At 49.7% G+C, this 18,410-nt stretch overlaps 7 protein-coding genes across 7 annotated transcripts; 3 read left to right on the top strand and 4 right to left on the bottom strand.

Annotated features, from left to right (window-relative positions):
- Positions 1-246: 246 nt before the first annotated feature.
- ANOM_010430 (class II fumarate hydratase) lies at positions 247-2,571 on the bottom strand. Its single transcript, XM_015555686.1, has 7 exons — positions 2,525-2,571; positions 2,191-2,443; positions 2,012-2,056; positions 1,913-1,950; positions 1,720-1,835; positions 636-1,653; positions 247-578 (listed from the first exon to the last, which is right to left on the bottom strand). The coding sequence occupies exons 2-7, from the start codon at positions 2,434-2,436 to the stop codon at positions 392-394; spliced, it is 1,650 nt and encodes a 549-aa protein (XP_015401659.1). The 5' UTR covers positions 2,437-2,443; positions 2,525-2,571; the 3' UTR covers positions 247-391.
- Positions 2,572-5,499: 2,928 nt separating this feature from the next.
- ANOM_010429 (putative aspartate transaminase) lies at positions 5,500-6,884 on the top strand (the record flags this gene model as incomplete). Its single annotated transcript, XM_015555685.1, has 4 exons — positions 5,500-6,138; positions 6,177-6,578; positions 6,649-6,754; positions 6,820-6,884. The coding sequence occupies 4 exons, from the start codon at positions 5,500-5,502 to the stop codon at positions 6,882-6,884; spliced, it is 1,212 nt and encodes a 403-aa protein (XP_015401665.1).
- A 615-nt stretch (positions 6,885-7,499) lies between these two features.
- ANOM_010428 (putative chitin biosynthesis protein (Chs5)) lies at positions 7,500-9,002 on the bottom strand (the record flags this gene model as incomplete). Its single annotated transcript, XM_015555684.1, has 2 exons — positions 8,870-9,002; positions 7,500-8,711 (listed from the first exon to the last, which is right to left on the bottom strand). Exons 1-2 carry the CDS (start codon positions 8,939-8,941, stop codon positions 7,500-7,502), a joined length of 1,284 nt encoding a protein of 427 aa, XP_015401664.1. The 5' UTR covers positions 8,942-9,002.
- A 1,389-nt stretch (positions 9,003-10,391) lies between these two features.
- ANOM_010427 (translation initiation complex factor eIF1A) lies at positions 10,392-11,480 on the top strand. Its single transcript, XM_015555683.1, has 2 exons — positions 10,392-10,474; positions 10,690-11,480. The coding sequence occupies exons 1-2, from the start codon at positions 10,454-10,456 to the stop codon at positions 11,116-11,118; spliced, it is 450 nt and encodes a 149-aa protein (XP_015401663.1). The 5' UTR covers positions 10,392-10,453; the 3' UTR covers positions 11,119-11,480.
- Positions 11,481-11,764: 284 nt separating this feature from the next.
- On the bottom strand, positions 11,765-15,062 carry ANOM_010426 (ssDNA endodeoxyribonuclease RAD1; the record flags this gene model as incomplete). The annotated part of the gene is made up of 7 exons (XM_015555682.1): positions 11,765-12,691; positions 12,750-13,839; positions 13,900-14,376; positions 14,427-14,478; positions 14,537-14,695; positions 14,767-14,944; positions 15,015-15,062. The coding sequence occupies 7 exons, from the start codon at positions 15,060-15,062 to the stop codon at positions 11,765-11,767; spliced, it is 2,931 nt and encodes a 976-aa protein (XP_015401662.1).
- Positions 15,063-15,447: 385 nt separating this feature from the next.
- ANOM_010425 (uncharacterized protein) lies at positions 15,448-15,687 on the bottom strand (the record flags this gene model as incomplete). The annotated part of the gene is made up of 2 exons (XM_015555681.1): positions 15,448-15,509; positions 15,564-15,687. The coding sequence occupies 2 exons, from the start codon at positions 15,685-15,687 to the stop codon at positions 15,448-15,450; spliced, it is 186 nt and encodes a 61-aa protein (XP_015401661.1).
- Positions 15,688-16,675: 988 nt separating this feature from the next.
- Positions 16,676-18,408, top strand: ANOM_010424 (WASP family protein; the record flags this gene model as incomplete). Its single annotated transcript, XM_015555680.1, has 2 exons — positions 16,676-16,885; positions 16,939-18,408. Coding segments are annotated over 2 exons (1,680 nt in total), but the record flags the coding sequence as incomplete, so codon positions are not given.
- Positions 18,409-18,410: the final 2 nt, after the last annotated feature.

Below are 18,410 nucleotides of genomic sequence, written 5' to 3'. Positions count from 1 at the left end.
AAAAAAAAAACATTCGCCTTTCACAGCCACTGTGCTATACCTCTCGGTACCCTCGGAGTATGCTACTAATGCATGCATGTAATTGGGAGCTACTAATTTTTCTCAGGCCAGCGCATTTTACAGGGCAACAGCGGGCGCACTATCTCGTTGGCGTAGCTACCCGTGGAATTCCAAAAATAACTCCAGGACAACCTCGTAGCCACAGCCTGGTAAAAAACAAAAAATACACCAATTCTAAAAATAAAATCCGTACAACCAGCATTTTATATCTGTATACACTAGACTACATCACAACAAATCTAAAAGGAAAAAGATGCTAATTCGCTATATCTTAAACTGAACCAACCCATCCTAACCCCTTTTCGTTATTCAGGTATCAAAATGCACCTCTCTATTTCTTCTCCTTAGGAGCAAGCATCAGCTCGGGGCGGACATGGGTGTCGAAGTCCTCCTCGCTAAGGGCCTGAAGCTCCATGGCACTCTGCTTCAGAGTAAGACCCTTCTTGTGGGCGTTCTTAGCGACCTTGGACGCCATGTCGTAACCGATAACGGGGTTCAAGCAGGTGACGAGCATCAGACTGTCAAGGAGTTAGTCTAGTTTGGGCAGCCTAACGTAAAGCGAAGGAAATACATACCTCTCGTGGAGCAGGGAGTTGATTCTGGGCTCGTTGGCCTCGAGACCGTGCACCAGGTTCTTTTCGAAGCTCTTCATGCCATCCGAAAGGATGCGCGAGCTGTGCAGGAGGTTGCGGATCATGACGGGCTTGAAGACGTTAAGCTCAAACTGGCCGTTCATGCCACCGACGGTAGCAGCGACGTGGTTGCCCATAACCTGAGAGCAGATCATGGTGAGGGACTCGCACTGAGTGGGGTTGACCTTTCCGGGCATGATAGAGGAGCCGGGCTCGTTCTCGGGGAGGATCAGCTCTCCCAGACCGCAACGAGGTCCAGAACCGAGATAACGGATATCCTGGGCGATCTTGAAGAGGGAGCAAGCAAGAGTGTTAAGAGAACCAGAGGCCTCGACGATCGCGTCGTGAGCAGCGAGGACCTCGAACTTGTTGGGGGCGGTCTTGAATTCGGTGCCAGTCATCTTGGTGACTTCGGCAGCAATGGCCTCATCGAAGCCCTTGAAGGTGTTCAGGCCAGTGCCGACAGCAGTTCCACCCTGAGCAAGGTAGCGAAGGTGGGGAAGAGAGTTCTGAACGCGCTCGATGTTGCGATCAAGCTGAGCAACGTAGCCGGAGAACTCCTGGCCAAGAGTAAGAGGGGTAGCATCCTGCAGGTGGGTACGACCGATCTTAATGATCTTCTCAAAGTTCTCCACCTTCACCTGGAGGGCATCGCGAAGGCTCTTGAGGGAAGGCAGCAAAGTTCCCTCGAGCTCCAAGACAGCAGCGATGTGCATAGCAGTGGGGAAAGAGTCGTTGGAGGAAGCAGACATGTTCACGTGGTCGTTGGGGTGCACAGGCTTCTTAGATCCCATCTTGCCGCCCAGGATTTCAATGGCACGGTTCGAGATGACCTCGTTAGAGTTCATGTTGGACTGGGTACCGGAACCAGTCTGCCAAACAACAAGAGGGAAGTGGTCCAAGAGCTTACCCTCGGCAACCTCAGCGGCAGCCTTCTGGATAGCCTCACCAACCTTTGGGTCTATAACACATGGGAAATCGTTAGAAAGGTTTTGTTTTAACACTATGCTGGTAAAGATATGCGTACCAAGGCCAAACTTCATGTTCACAGTAGCAGCAGCACCCTTCAGAATACCGAAAGCCTTGACAACGCCCTCGGGCATGCGATCCTGAGGCTGGTTGATGTCGAAGTTACCCAAGGAACTATTCTCGGATTGATTAGCCTCTGTATGTCTTCTCGTCGGTACAAGCTCGATGAGCTTCTAGAGGCGGCCTCTTACCGCTGGGTCTGGGCACCCCAGTACTTGTCGGCGGGGACCTATCACAGCATACGATTAGGCCATGTAGAAAACACAGTGTAAGATAGGAAATAAGCTCACCTCAATCTCGCCAAAGGCGTCAGTTTCAACACGAGTTTCCGAAGCCTGGGAGAAGAGGAATCGTCAGCATTGTGCGTTCGAAAACCGTACTCTTCCGCTAGAAGCAAAACCATTGCTACAGTATTGAACGGAGAGTACAACGACTAGCATTCTTCTATCGTAAAGCCCAGTATGCGTACCATTCTTGCGGTTGTACCAAAAGCTCTCTTGCTGGAGATGGTGTTCAAAGACTGAAGGCGGGGGAACTGGAGTTGTCGGCTATTGGTGCTCAGAGCGCGACGGCACCCGAGAGAAGCGGGGGACCGGGCAGCACATGCTAAAGCAGAGCGTGCGACTGCGGGGGAACTGGCGGACGCTCTAGATGCTGCATGCGCCAAAGAAGCCATCGACCGCACTGCGGATCGGGAGTTCGAGGGTGTCAACATGGTGGAGCTAGACAAGGATGATTCTGTTTAGCTTTGTACTGAATAGGTCAATGGCTCAGGATTGGGAGGGTAAAACTCGTATAAATACCTTAAATTATATATGTCTATAGGAATAACAATAAAAGTACAAGAATCAGTATATTAGGAGGAGAAACACAGAAGGGAGAAAAGGAAAGCAAAATCGAAGGTGCTGCATTCAGCAGTTATTCCATTGCTTTTCCGATTCCGCTGCCGAAATCCCCCGGCCCGGTAACGCGATGACCATACATACAGGAAATCAATACCTAGCGAAGATCCCGATTTGTACGGTATGGTAAGAATGTTCGCCGGGTAAACCATGATCCTCCTCTATATACATCATCCAGCAAGTTCCTTCTCCATGGCAATAATGACCTTTTTATTACACAATATGCCCATTTTCAAGATATCTTCCAAATGCGGGGAGATATGGAGTTCCTCAGGCATACACATCACTTCTGTTCTACCACCAGCAGCCTTCAGCTTTTCAGCATATGCTTCTCCTTCGTCTCATAGAGGGTCCATTTCCGCCGTAAACAGCTAGCATAGGGGAGAGTTTCCAGTCCTGTATACTCAGTCGGCGCTTGCATGCTTAGGATGTACCGAAGTTCTAGACACCATGCGCACACACCTCCTCTGGCCTTGCTGGTCGAGGCATTCTATGAAAGTGCTTGTGGAGATATTTCTGCCGTTGGCAGTGCCGGTGTGACTTGCACTTCCCGGTACGACACGTATGGCCCGTTAGCCCGATCAAACCGCCCTCTCTGGGATGAAGACATTTATCACACGCAAACACAGACAAAATTTGCAAGGATAGTGGGGTGTGAGCATCCTGGCAAATATGGGCCAACACTGCTGACAGATAATCTCCTGCTGAGATACCACCCACTGCCATTCGCTCTGGGTCAATATTGAACTCCTCGACCTTCTGAACCCGAATCCAGACTAAGAGTTAGTCCGCTGTAGCTGTGCACTGCGAGCATACGATGATCCTAGGAGGACAGCGACATGCCCAGTTGAATGCGGCCCAGCAGTCTTCATTATCGGTGGAATGCCTATACTTCAGGGCAAGGCGATAGTCGGTGTCAAATGCCACAAATTTCCCATCTAGGTCATGAACGACTCATTTGCAGAACTCGTGGTCTGCCGAAAGATTACCAAACACCCAACCAAAGCCATGGACATTGATATATGCAGCTCCCTGCTTCAGCCTACCTTGCTCATTAACGGTCAGTTTCGGCTCGAAGATCAGAACTCTTATCTCACTCCTAGAGTAGGACATTTCTGCCCAGTATTGCGGTATACTTCCGGATCTGTAGCACGGCCATAACTGCGGCACATCTCGCCGGACTCTTTCTAAACTCTTCGATCAGTATTTCATGTGTATGTAGGCGGCCCACGCTGTATCTTTTCTGTAGTGTTCAACATAGACTGGGTCGAGCCGGCGAAGCAGTTCGAGAGGCATGCTGTTATAAAGTGGTTTAATGACGGTTGGTGGACGTGATGAGTGTAGATTAGGATCCCCCAGTCGTTTCTGAGGAAGTTGGCAATGGCTGGATTACAGTCATAATATAACCGGGAGTATTACAGATTGAAGGAAATGGTGTTCTTCATTTAGGATATAGTTATTAAAATCAAGGGTCCAATTGAACACACACTGAGGCATCTATGTATACATACATCGGAGTAGCTCCGCTTAGAGGTCGAATCTCACGCCCTGCCAGCCCCCTCCCTATGATCAGCCGACGTGACCTCGAATCGGAAGAGACCGTGATTTGGCCTAACCTAGCGACTACAGTCAGCACCCTACCTAGCGCAGGCTGCCATTCATTCAACCCGCATCAACTTCCCGCGCTGTCACCATACTTGTTACCCTTGGGTGGCCTTGCCACATCCACGATGTAGTCACCCTAATGGGAACAGGACACTGTTAAGTATGTTGAATATGTATGTCCCTTTGGACTCTTGCATTTTATCTGGTTCGGTTGATATAGTATCTTTATCTCACCTACCCCGCTACATCTATACCTCAAAGTCGACTACTAATTGACTTCGCTATTAGATCAGGCTTCCCACGGATATATAGTAGTAGCAACTTCAGCGTATCGACAGTTCAATAGCCCTGAGGTGTTATTACCGAATCCCAGATGGTTCACAGCATTATTACCAATATTATGTCATAGTCCACACAATGACAGAGAACCTTGCAGATTGCTGGTTAATAAAATGTGTGTCGACAGATATCTCTATCTTCACTGGTGCCAAGGCGCCTCAAAGGCACTATTGGGAGGAAGGCGACACAAAAAGCATGAAAGAAAAAGAAACTACCAACTATCACATACCTGGCGGTGCCTGCACTGTGGGATTTTTGGCCTAATTGTTGTTTGAGTTATGAACATCTCAAACCCTCCATTGAAATATCCGTGGCGAGCCTTGATATGGAGGATCTGCCAACTATCCGACAGGTGACATCTCCCTTACTTTCACCTCTAGGCAAGAAAATAACCTCGTCCAAGGTCATATGCACCTCTACGTCCAACCCATCCAAAGATGCGTGTGATCTCAGCCCCGTCATCATTGAACATCTACCAAAAGGATACATCGCCCTCGACCAGTCAGGGAGCGTTTTCCTACTTTATCCCCATGGAACGGCCCACAATGCAGGAACTATCCATGCTAAGCGCGTTTTTCCGTCGGGTATTGTAGCCCGCCTGCGACGGCAAATAATTAGACTAAAAATAAAAAAAAAAAAAATGAAACAGAGGCAATATTTAATGTTAGCGGATAACTAGGCCGGCGATATCGGGCCAATGCCACTACTAATACATCACACTAGCCATTGAGTCATGCAGAAAACCATTTCTGTAATTTGATTACTTATTCTGGCAGTATAGACAAGTCTTCAGTGACCTCGTCTTCCATATCTAAGCAGCAGCTTCTCCGCTCTTTTCCTTTTGTGACCCCCTTCCTCCGCAATCGCAATACTCCCCCAGGAGAGATCAATTGAGTGAACTTCCTCGACTACTATACAACGTCATAACCACCATGACTGTTCTAAGCACCTTGGCCCCGGTGCCGGCGGATGAGATCTTCGCCTTGAACCGTGCCTACGCCAACGACGACTACCCGAAGAAGGTCAGTCTCGGTGTGGGTGTCTACCGTACAGACGATGGCAAGCCATGGCCGCTGCCCGTCGTCCGCGAGGCAGAGAAGCGCCTACTTGCCGACGACAACCTCTTCAGACATGAATATACCGCTATCGAAGGTGACATCCCCTTCCTCGAGCTGGCTCGAGACCTGATGTTCGGCTTCGACGCGAAAGACACCTCCGACAAGGTCAAGGCGACCAAGGGCCGCATTGGCTCTGTCCAGGCTGTCGCAGGTACCGGTGCCAACCACCTCGGTGCTGTCTTCCTCTCACACCTTATGAAGCCCAAGAATGTCTGGCTCTCCAACCCATCCTGGGCCAACCATCTAACCATCTGGGAGCTCGCTGGCGTCCCCCGGAAGACCTACCCGTACTACAAGGCCGCCACCCGCTCCTTCGACTTCGAAGGCATGATGTCTACCCTCGAAGCCGACGCCCAGCAAGGAGATGTCATCCTCCTCCATGCCTGCGCTCATAACCCCACCGGTCTTGACCCCAACAAGGAGCAATGGAAGCTATTGCCGACCTGTGCGAGCGTAAGAAGCTCTTCCCCTTCTTCGACTCTGCATACCAGGGCTTCGCCTCCGGTTCTGCCGACGAGGACGCCTGGGCTGTCCGGTACTTTCTTAATGAGAAGCCCCAGATGGAAATGTGCGTTGCCCAGAGCTTCTCGAAGAACTTTGGTCTGTATGGCCAGCGTGTCGGTGCATTCCACTACGTCCTGAACGACGGTGCCCAGAACCTCCGCGACATCGTCGTCAACAACCTCTGTCACTTCATCCGTGGAGAATACTCCATGGGTCCCACCGGCGGATGCAGCATCGTTAAGAAAGTCCTGACTGATGATGAACTCACTGCCCAGTGGCATGAAGATCTGCAGGTCATGAGCTCCCGTATCAGGACCATGAGACAAGCCCTGTACAATGAGCTCATCAAACTCGAGACTCCCGGAACATGGAGACACATCGTTGAACAGGTAATAGACAAACTACCCATCACCACGTCCAGTAGCATTCCAAGCTAAGACTAACCTTCTCTCCTCCCAGAATGGAATGTTCTCCTACACCGGTCTGACCCCCTCTCAAGTGTACGCCTTGAAGGACAAATATCACATTTACCTTCTCAAATCCGGCAGAGCCTCCATCAGCGGCCGTAAGTCATTGATTTCATCCACTGCACAAGGAAAATGTCCTTACTAATAAACCAATTCCACACAGTGAGCGAGAAGAACGTCACCTACGTAGCTCAGGCTATCAACGACGTTGTCCGCAACGTCAACTAAGCATGCATTATCATGCTGATGATTACAACGAGGAACGAAGTCAATAAACTAAAGAAGAAAAACACAAGCGAGGCTCAGTACATATCTAACGTACCTCTTGTCGTACATATGAAGTTTCCAAGCATATCGGCGCAATAGTTGGCAATCTTTGCTTTGCATTTTAGGTGAAGGTCGGGGAGGTCCTTCCATGCCAGAGGGCGTTGTCAAATAGTTTGATGTACGTGTACTGGAGTGTGCATGACGAGATAGATGTACATCTTGATTAGATTTATATATGACATTTCGAATGATTATGGAAGTTTATGATGAGATCATTACTGAAACATTACTATGTAATACGGAGAACTTTATACTATCAGATAAATCATGAACCATTGGAAGCTACCTCTATAGTACAAGCATGCCACAAGATTGCAGCAAGGGGTAAGATGTGGGAAGTATAAAGAAGGCATACATTAGGAAACGTCGTGCCGCGAGAGACTCATCTACTAGCATACTGGCTATACAATTACAGGCTTCGATGAATTCAAAGTCTTGAACAGGATAAGAAGAAGAAAAAGAAATGAAAAAGAAAACAAGGAAAAGAGACATAAGGAAAACGCTCACATGGACCCATTAAAGAGGGACTTCATTGAAGTCCCCTTCGCTTTCTTTTCCCTTGCCCTTTTTCACCTCATCGCCCGATGGCTCTTCTTTTGTTTCCTCTGCTTTCTCTTCTGCATCGTCTTCCTTCTCTTCACTATCAGCCTTGTCCTCTTTGTCGGATGAAACTGCTGTTTCCGTAACATCAGCCTCCCCATTTTGCTCGGCATGACCATTAGTAGTCGGCTCCGGGGACGGGGACTCTGCAGCTTCATCCTCATCCTTGGGAGGAGGCGGAGGAGGCTGTTCATCTTCATCATCCGAAGGTCCTTCTGAGTCCTCGGCCTTCGGTTGACCACTCATGCCGGCCCCGGGGAACGGAGTAACAGGCGGTTCAGCGAGAGACTCCTGTCTCTCTCGCGTCGGTTGAGGCTGGAGGCTCAGTCTCGACTGGGACTGGGACTGGATATGATTCTGTGTATTGGCAGTCATAGTGGACATGGTACGCTGATGTTGCGTCGACGCATGAATAGGACCCAGCTGTCTAGCCTTGGGGTCGGCATTCAGGTAGTAGCCACGGACACTCACGATAGTGCCCTCAGCCTCACAGGCATCCACCCATTCCGGTGTCACAACAGGAATATTCATCTCAACCGCCTTCTCCCACAGCGGGCCTCTTCCCTCAGTGCACACGAAGTGAGTCGTATCGATGCGGACCGTATCAATCAGCTTGCCGCCGATGCGATCCAGCGCAGCACCAAGTGCCTCCTTCTGCTGTTCCGGCAAAACACCCGCCGTAACCGTGATACCGGAGAGATCTGTCATCTTGTGTGTCCGACATGTCAGCTTCTCCGACTGGTATGTGCCGGCGGTTGTGCGTAGGACCAAGTGGAAGGTGTATTCGGTGTGGATTGCCAGTCCGCTGATCTTGGTGGAGCGTGTCTCGAGGGGTCGCGGGATGGATCCGGCTTTGGAGCCATTGCGATAGAGCGAGAGGGATTTCAGAGCTGCTGTGGCCAGGTCGATCGGATCCCACTCCAGTACTAGTGAGGTTTGGGTTGCGTTGCGGAGTCGCAGGACCGGCGGAGTGGGAGTCTTGACACCGTATGTGTTGAGGATGCTTTTCTGGAGACTTTGGAATCCGGTGGCACTGGCTTCTTCGGCGGAGTGATTGCGCGCTACTGTGATGTCGACGATGCTGCCGGATGTGATGTTGTTAGGGAGGAGGACAGAGGGAAACTCGATCTGTAATTGGTGGGTTAGCACTTGCGAAAGGGACAAGTATTAGAACTGTCGCAGATCCAGTGATGTTGTTTCATGGTTGAATAGATGAGTCAAGGATCGAGAGGCCTTGAAGGGGTGAAACAGTCGCATCAATTGCAGTAAGAGAGGGGACGACTTACCAGCCGGTTATCCTGTGTCAAGAGGACGGCGACTCCAGCGTCTACCTTGCCAACTGTCAAGGAGACCAGCATCTTGGAGGATAAGAAAAGGAATTAATCGATTATCGATAGCGCATAAAAGACAAAGAATAGTAGACAATAAGAAAGGGTTGATTGCTATCTTGCGAGGTTAGTGCTACAACTGCTCTAGTCCGTTGTTGTCTTCTTGCTTCCAGGCCCCGAGAGGGTCGGCGAGTTAGCGAATATGCCAAGGAGGCAGTGCCGCGCGTTATATCTCCGAGTTCCTTGTACATATGGGGAATGCCCTCCACTATTCTTGTTTATTCAATCGTGTTTTCTATTAGGAGACTCAAAATTGCTCACAAAGGATAGATCTGCGTTACCACATCTGAAGCAATTATTGTCTTCACTGCACTCGGAGAATGCGGATATGATACAGTTGATAACTATACTAACGTCACACAACGACGACATATATACACTTATTAGATTAATTACTAGTACTATTCTTTCTTTGGGAATTCTTAATTGACACCTTGACGCCCTCGTTCCGCAGCGATTTTGGGTGATCTCCCTTGTTCCTGTTCTGTATCAAGGAATCGACGAGAGAATTCATATCCGCCTGGACCGTGGCATAATCTTCTTGGACACACTGCGGGCGGACAAGGATGTCGATTGACCCTACCAAATTGTCACTATTTCCTTCTGATAGCGCGGCACTTTCATCAGAGCTTGGCCTTATCCTTCTGCCTTCGGTATCAAAGCCACGCTCTTTCAACGCGCGCTGAAACGCTATTCGGACCCTCCGTGCACACCATGACCGGACCACTCGCCTTTGCTGCTGTAGATGTTGTGAAGATACTCTCCACCATAATGTAGTCCGATCACGGGTGGCATATAAATGTTGAATTTTGAACCGGATAGGATTGATCGGAGAAGCTAAGTACCGGGAAGCGATAGGAGATATGACATGTTTCGGAACATACCGCAGAGTAAACTGCTTTGTTGATGCGAGAAACTTCATGTCTAAGTCGACCAGGTAGTCAAGAAAGAGCCTTGCCTTTGTGGCTAGAAAAGATGAGACTGGGACCTAGGGCACTGACGCTAGACGGTGTCACCTTCCCTTCATTGTTTAGCAAGACGAAACCAGTTATTCTAGCAGTGGTGGGAGGTAGCGCGCAGGTATATGTGTCAGAAGCCTTTCAAGAAATCAAATATCAAAGAGGTAAGAGGCAGAAAAGACGTAGGCTCTTTCTTCATGGAGCTGGATTCACCAAATTCGACCTAAATCGGACGATTTCCATTTATTTTTCTGCCAAAAGAAACATTTGAGGCGGTAACAGTAGCCAATTTTCATTGGTCGACCCCTGTGGCCAGCCTTAGGCATGACTCAGGCCGCCACGCCACCGGCCCCCCACCGATTATATATTCAGAAAAGCGTCGAAATTGCTTCCCGCCTACTCGACACTTCCCCCACTTTCACCACTCTTGGTCCTTTGGGACATATACCACTTCCTCTTTTTTATATCAGTCCATCTGATATTGCATCGAGTGGAAAGTTATCGCGGTTAGCGAATTTCCGTCATGCCCAAGAATAAGGGAAAGGTAAGAACGGGATTTTCCTGAAACAAATCGCCCCCGCTGTGTTAGACTTTTCTTTGCCTCTTTTGTGGGTGCTTTAGTCGGTGCCATAACAACTCCCAAATCGCCACCCCCCGTGCCTGGGAGGTGACTTTTGGGCAGCTGAGATACCTTAAGATTGCGGAAGCGTTTAACTTGGGAATATTTACACAGAGCACAGGCTAACAACATATGTACAGGGCGGTAAGAACCGTCGTCGTGGAAAGAACGAGAACGACAACGAGAAGCGTGAACTCGTGTTCAAGGAAGAAGGCCAGGAGTATGCCCAGGTTGTGAAGATGCTTGGAAACGGCCGTCTCGAGGCGCTGTGCTTCGATGGCGAGAAGCGTCTGGCGCACATTCGTGGCAAGCTCAGGAAGAAGGTCTGGATCAACCAGGGTGATATCATCCTTCTCTCTCTCCGTGATTACCAGGACGAAAAGGGCGACGTTATCATGAAGTACACTGCCGATGAGGCCAGAAGTCTCAAGGCCTACGGTGAGCTGCCCGAACACGCCAAGATCAACGAGACCGATACCTACGGCCACGAAGGCTTCGAGGACAACGTCGAGTTCGACGAGGACCGCGAGAGCGAAGACGAGAAGGAGATCGATGTCGACGAGCTCTAAAAACCTTCACCCCTTTGGATTCAGCCCTGCGAGAGCTACTGGGGATCCTGTTCGCCAGCCCCTCTTTTCTCTTTCTCAAAGCCAAGCTATTTCCTTTCTGGGAAACCCGACAGGCTTCCTTCTGTGAAAGGTCTTTCTTGCGTCAGGCAGGAGCTTGACGGTTGGTTTTATCATTATGCCATCTGTTTCCTGGGAAGGAGACCAGAAAGGTCTAGGGGCTGCTGCCTTCCCGCTTCGCTTGGGGACCTACCACTGCCCCAGTGCTCCTTCCAAAAGTCAGGGTATGAATCATGGGTAGAAAATTCTTGGAGTTCTACATGATAATTCGATTGGCTTTTTGGCCAAAGATCGTTTTTATCATGAGGGACAACCTCGGATTTTCGCAGAGAATTGGTTGCGACGCGTATCAAGAGACCGACTGTACTCAGCGTGTTTCGTGTTGGCAATTCTTTTGTCTGTTCCCTCTTGCTACTTCGTTCCTTTTAATTTAAAACTTGGATGATAGATTCATGACAAGGTTACGAGAATACAAAAAGTCTGGACATACAAAGTTATGTTTTGAAGTCCTATTTATATACTCTAAATGTAGCCATCAACTAGCTCTTCAGTAGCTGGACTTCGCAAGCTAGTAGACAGTAGATGCAGGTTAGCTTTCATCGAACACACTCTTCCGGAAGAAGTTGACGATCTTGCGCGCGGCTTCTGTTCCCACAAGAGGATCCAATTGCTCAACATCCATATTAGCGATCTCCGAGATATTGCCCGTATCAAGGATAAGCCGTTCTAGGACACCCGGTGTCACACCCGGAACGGCTCTGAGCATATCCTGAGGAAGGAGATTGAAGGTACGGTGCTCTATACCAGCTGCAGCCATGACATTACTGGATTCGGAGCCAGGTGCAATGTCCATGTCTAGTCCGATCTGAACTGCTCGGATAGGGTCTGGCTCCGGGTTGTTCTTCTTGAGTTCCGCGAAGATCTCCGCAGTCTGGTAAGGAGAGGATGACCAAATGACCTTTAAGCGAGGAAATGCGAGAGTGAGAAGGACGAGGAGGTGTTGAGCGGACTTCGGGCTGGAGGGATTAACGAGCGAACTGCTACCAGACAAGGTTGTGGTCGCAGTTCCGGAAGAAGAGAACCCATAATCTGTTAGGAAAGTCGTTCCTGGTGTTGTTGCGGACGCGAATGCATCGAAGGTAAACGACTTGTTCTGGTCAAACTCAATCAGAAGAAGAGGGTTCTTGTAATACTGAAGCATCGTTTCTGCTTGGTTGTAGAGACGGCCATTTCTGAGGGAAGTGATTAAGTCACGAATTGATTTACGCTCAACACAGATATCCGGGGTAAGAATATAGTCTCCCACCGTTAGCTGGCATGGGACAATAATCATATTATTACCGTGTAGTAGAGATGGAAGAGCGCTTCTAAACTCTCGTACGTCCACCACGACTCGAGGAGGCGACGCTGTTGCAGCTAGCCGTCCGCCTCCAGCAATACGTGTATTAACAGTGCGCAGGAACTGTTCTTGAGGGTCTTCGAAGCCCTTGTCATGTGTGAGAGTGACAGCCATATTCTGTGTGTATCATGTTAGTAGACAGTTTCCTAGAAGTAGTTGCATGTGGTCATCTTACGCCTTTCTCTTTGATGAGCTTTGTGAAGGAGTCTTTCTCACGTCGGACTGCGCTAAGATACCGCTGCTCTTCGACAGATCCTCCGTAGTACATAAAGTACACTCGCACGTTTCGCCCAACATGAGAGCTGCGATAGACTTCCACTCGTCGGATGAACGCCGAATCGGGTTCGTACATAATGATGTACCGCGGCCGCACTTCTTCCAATATGTGCTCGTCCATGTCACCATCGTAGGGGTGTATCATGATTAAATCATCCATGTCGCATAGCTCATAGAAATCTTCCATATCATCCAGATCGTCAATTATGATCTCCTCCTTCTGGACCTCCTCGACTTCCGTGGGTTGGATCTCTTCCAGTAAGTTCGAGACTTGGCCAGGCAATTCAACATCTGTCCGTACACTGCTATTCGGTACGCGGCCAGAGGCAGATGTAACAGCACCTCCGCCACGGACCCGGCGTCGCTTGTTTGGAGGGGCTCGTCCTTGTTGAGTGGATGATCCAGGTGAGTCTTGGCTTTTCCCAGTCTCGTCATTTGTTGGCTTCGAAGATAAATTCTTCGTCACATTAGACAGAGATATCTTCCAATTGAGATAGTCCCGCAGTCTCCTACGCATCATGACCTGCGCGGAGCCCTTCCTGGTGATGTCACCAATGTCTTTGTCGTCTTCATTTTCGTCATTTACATGAGCATGCATTGTCCCCAGATATTCCCGGAGCTGTCGGCAAGTTCGTTGGTCGGTACACATGATCAAAATTGTACTGTTCGACTCGTCCACATTGACTGGATTGAGGTACGCATCGTTTTCTATCTCCTCCAGCACTTCTGCCAGGACTTCCCACTTGGGTTGTTCTTCCAAGACAGGTTGAAGACTAGTAGGGAACGAATTCAATGATGAGCGAGCCACTTCACTGCTTATTTTCCCTTGATATGCTCTAGACCTAGCAGTCTGGAACAGAACATGAGCTGCATCAAGGAACAGCCATGGTGAATAGTTATGCCTTGTGGACCCAGGGGGAGGAGAATGCGCAGTTACAATAGTATCCAGATATTTGACAAATGACACAGAATCGTACGTCAGTAACGCACTAATGGTAAGTTAGTGGTTATACAATGCTTAACGGATGAGGGGTCGCTATTGAACTCACTGGAGAATCGCCCTGAGATCGCTCAAATCGCTAACAATCTGCCTGGTCCTGAACGTCACCCGATGCCATATAGGATCCAACTGCCGTCTGATCATGATGTCAAAGCTTCTATGCAGAGCGCTGTCCAGGGTCCAGTCTGCCATGTCCAGGCCAGTGTTGGCTTTCTTCAGTTCTCCGATGCATATTTCCACACATTCAAGGACTGCATTCTGCATTTCACGCATCTTGTCGCTCATCGGAACCTCAAGCTCGATGACCTCGGCTTTTCTGTGACCTTCGAGGGACTCGGCAACAGTAACATGGAATCGCGGCCATAATGAGGCTTTGCGAAGGAAAAGATTGCGCATAGAATTAGCTAAGGGTGCGAACCCTGTAGTGAATGGTTCCGGGGAGTCGGAAAATGCTTTTAGGAACCCATTTTTGTTGATTTGTCGAAATATTCGAATGATGAAAGCTTCAGTTGAAGTTGCCATGATCCTGGAAGGTGATGAGTAAATATCTACGAGAAGTCTAGAGTAGGGCCTTACTTGTCGGCATGAAGCACAACCATTCCCGTGATCTTTTCAGGATCGAGAAGCTCTGTTAAAGTAAATATCAGGTGCTTGCTATCGCATAGAAAGCTACTCCGGATACATACTTGATAGTAGATCTACAACCAGTATCCTGGATGTTACACTCAGGATACCTCCTTCGGCATAGATCCTCTCCCTCATGGAAACTGAGGCTCTCTCGGTGTTGATTACCTTGAGTCCTCTGGCAAAGGGGGTTTTGCTAATGGCATAGTGTTCTGCCAGTGCTGTTTGGCTATTAGCGTCGGCATATCCTACTCGAGGCACTATGGATAAGCTGGAGAGCCTTTTGACATACCTTCGCCGATCCATTCATTCTCTCGATCATCGGCACCCACTACCAAGACTAGATTATTCCCTGCAGCATCATAAAAATGTAAGAGATTAGTCACTAAGCGCAATAGCCCAAGGCCCCGGGCAAGGATGACCAATTCATCCTCGGTGCGCAGTTCGGTGAAGATGTCCTGCTGATATTGCTGGATTTGATGCTGTCAGTCATACCAAAAGAACCTCCGGTGTATATGTGCAAAAGGCCAGAGCACTTACTAACGGCAAGGACAGCTTCACCGGGACATTTGTACGTTCCGGCGGCATGAGGAGCCTCTTAACGCGAAAAAGACATGTCCTTGTCGCGCAATGAGGAGCAAAGTGAACACGAAATCACGTGCCTATGATGTAATTAAGCCTCTGAAGAAAACCAAGTACTAGTACTAGTAGTATGTTGGTCAATGGACGTGATTATACTACGTACTGGAGAATAGTAATTGGCATGGCCAAGAGCTGATGCCATTCATTCTAGGACGAGTACTAGTTACGATAGTCTTTGAATCTGACAAGTTATACATACGAAATTGCTACCTACAAAATTCATTGCACAGAATAAACCAGACAAGTAACAGTCCTAAATAACATTTCCGCTATATTTTTCATAATTCATGATAATGGAGTTTCCATCATGGCCATCCTTGAGAATTCTGATTTATTTGTTCAGCTCTTTCTTGCGTGCTTCGATTTCCTCCCGGGAAGCTTTGGGTGGCATATCTGCGGCTGTCAGTTAAACTGCCAAGGATCTACCAAAGATATCACGGTACATACTGTCCGGGATTTGTGGTCCTTTAGACAGATGGTCCTGAGCAGTGGCCTTCTGCGATTCATTCTGGTTGGAGCTATTGCTGGCTGTTGATGGGAAATTGGTGGTGTCTGAAGGAATGACCGGCATCTTGGAGCGAGGTGTATGTAACCTAGTGAATAATCTTCTATTGCAATATAGGGTGGAACGAGTAGCCAAGTGAGAAGAAGCTCTATGATTAATTTATCTGAAGATGGTGCAGAGTTGTGTTTGGTACGAATGGTATTTAAATAGAAGGGGTTTTGGAGAGGAAACGGGATGACGTCGATTGGAAATCAGCCACCTGACATTGAATTTAATTTCATGAACGAAAAGGCCATGACATACGGACTGTTCCAGAATTGATCTACTCTCAAACCTGACAGGTTCGGGAATATTGAACTCGTAGTCATGGCTGTAACGACTAAATAATGGAAAGAACGATTGGAGATTAAATAAATTACGAGCGCAATAGGTCATTACAAGTTCAACTATTTTCTTTGGGTATAGCCTTTCCAGTTGACATCAACCAGTCAGTAGAGATGGCCCGAATTGTAGCCCAGGAAGAAGAAATAAGAATCCATACCTTATGTTTAGATAGTAATGCCCTACATTCTCTCCGAGTTCCCCACTCGGGCCTGAAGTGGGACCGGAAATGGAGTTAGTGGCACTGTAGTAGAAACTTAGCGGCAGCATTAGTGGTAGTGTGCCTCTCTCCCTCTTTCTGCTACTTGACCTCTTCTCTGACTTCCCCTCAAGGCTGATTTCTCCCAACAGCCAACAGTTCAACTACCCATAGGCATACGAATTACTCGCGTACGCCCCCGGTTCCGCCTCTCAAACTCACCCACAGTCAATCTTCTTAAGTCTTGATCGAACACCCGGAGAAATTGCCCCTCCTCTCTAGCCCGAGTTTGTTCTTGGCCGCATCAGCGATTATCCGTGTCTGGAAGTCGAGTGCGTTTGTACACTTCTGCCTGGAGCAACTTCACCAACTCCTGCAATGCGTTATCGAGAAGTTCCTTAAGAAACACTTACGGCGCTGCATAACCTCTAATTCCGTTTCCGGTATTCTTGAACTAGCTCTTCGCGGTCCGTCATGCCATCTATCCTCAGTGATGCCGACAAAGAAACCGTCAAGAGGACTGTCCCCAAACCAGCGAACAAGATCCACGCTGTAGCTGTTGCGCAATTATATGTGGCCTACCCGGATCCTCAAAAATGGACATACACAGGTCTACAGGGTGCCGTCGTCCTGGCGAATGATCTAGTCGGGCGGACCTTCTGGTTGAAGCTGGTGGATGTATCGGTGAGTAACTGTGTCTGTCTTGATGGCCCTTGACTTCTTTTTTTTTCCCCCAGATTGCTGATGATTCCGTTCATTCCGAGCCACAGCCCTCTGGACGAGGTGTTATCTGGGACCAGGAGATCTACGATAATTTCCCCTATAACCAAGACCGAACATTCTTTCACACGTTTGAGCTGGAAGAGTGTGCCGCTGGTTTATCCTTTGCTGACGAGAAGGAAGCTAAAACGTTCATCAAGAAAATGCAAGAGCGGGAGAAAAATGCGAGCAAAGAAACCCGACAGACACCTTTCGCATCCACTCGTGGTCAAGGCCCTGCTCCCATAGCAAATGGTAAACACGGCGTAGGACGGTCGATTTTCGGTAGCCTGCTAGGCCATCGGTCAACATCGGGGTCAAATGCGCCTCCACCAGTAGCACATACAGAACCTCCTGCGCCCTCCATTCAAGTCGCACCTCCCCCACCCAGCAGCCCTCCGCGCAAGCCCTTGCCCTTCGACACCAGTGATCCGTCATGGAAAGGTCTTCTGGACGAACTCTTGCAGATGGGCATCACGGAAGACCAAATCGCGGAGAATTCGGACTTTATCAAGGCATATATTGAGCAGAAACAAAGCAACGGGGTCGATTCTGCTCCGTCTCCAGCTGAGGATAAAAGGGGCAAAGCTCCCCCTCCGCCTCCTCCATCAGCGCCTCCTGCCCCTAAGTCGAGTTCTATAAGCCCGCAACATACAGGTAATAGTACGGGTAGTCGGCGAGGCGCTCCGCCACCACCTCCGCCATCACGGAGAACTCGTGCTGAAGCAGAGGAAGAGTCGCCTGCATCCACTCGCGAACCATCCCCGCCCCGGCCGAGATTCCGAGCGCCGCCTCCAATTGCAGATGCTGGCAAATTTGCGCACAGCAATGGGCCCCCTCTTCCCGGCCGACAACGAGCATTATCGGGCGCGAATCCTGGGCCTCCTCCCCCGCCACGACCTCCAAAGACTCCTATGGATGATAGTCAACCCCGGTTTGGGGTGCCTCCACCTTTCCAAGGAGAGCGAAAGGTGTCCGCTCCTCCAGCACCACCCAGCCGTAACCCAGCGCCTCCAGGGCCACCACCACGGCCACCTCCCCGCTCGTCAAGCCCTGCGGTACCGCCACAGCTTCCTCCCAAAGTGCCCCATGGCCCGGGATCAACGCCAGCACCTCCCCCACCACCCCCCAGAAGTCCGGCCAGCCAACCTCCTCCTCCTCCGCCTGTGCCAGCTGCTTCCCGGCCCACGCCTCCTCCACCTGCATCTAGCGCGGTGCCCCCTCCACCACCACCACCGACTTCATCAAGCGTTCCTCCGCCGCCTCCACCGCCTCCGCCGCACCCTTCATCAAGCCCAAGTCCTTCTGTGCCTCCTCCCCCTCCCCCTCCCACGTCGAGCCGTAGCTGCTCCTCCTCCTCCGCCACCACCAACCCTCCTCCATCATCAAGCAGAGGCCCTCCAGCTCCTCCGCCGCCACCACCACCCCCATCTTCGGGCATACCTCCGCC

Source organism: Aspergillus nomiae (genome assembly GCF_001204775.2).
Source record: "Aspergillus nomiae NRRL 13137 chromosome Unknown contig00549, whole genome shotgun sequence".
NCBI classification, from domain to species: Eukaryota; Fungi; Ascomycota; class Eurotiomycetes; order Eurotiales; family Aspergillaceae; genus Aspergillus; species Aspergillus nomiae.
Note: the sequence above shows the minus strand (reverse complement) of the source record. Positions and strands in the feature narration are given on the sequence as shown.

Excerpts from the sequence above, each read along its gene's own strand:
- ANOM_010430 (XM_015555686.1), bottom strand. The coding sequence starts at position 2,436 with ATGTTGACACCCTCGAACTCCCGATCCGCAGTGCGGTCGATGGCTTCT. Across the intron at positions 2,057-2,190 it reads TTGGTACAACCGCAAGAATG|GCTTCGGAAACTCGTGTTGA; the intron begins GTACGCATACTG and ends CTCTTCTCCCAG. Across the intron at positions 579-635 it reads AACTCCCTGCTCCACGAGAG|TCTGATGCTCGTCACCTGCT; the intron begins GTATGTATTTCC and ends ACTCCTTGACAG.
- ANOM_010427 (XM_015555683.1), top strand. The coding sequence starts at position 10,454 with ATGCCCAAGAATAAGGGAAAG. Across the intron at positions 10,475-10,689 it reads TGCCCAAGAATAAGGGAAAG|GGCGGTAAGAACCGTCGTCG; the intron begins GTAAGAACGGGA and ends ACATATGTACAG.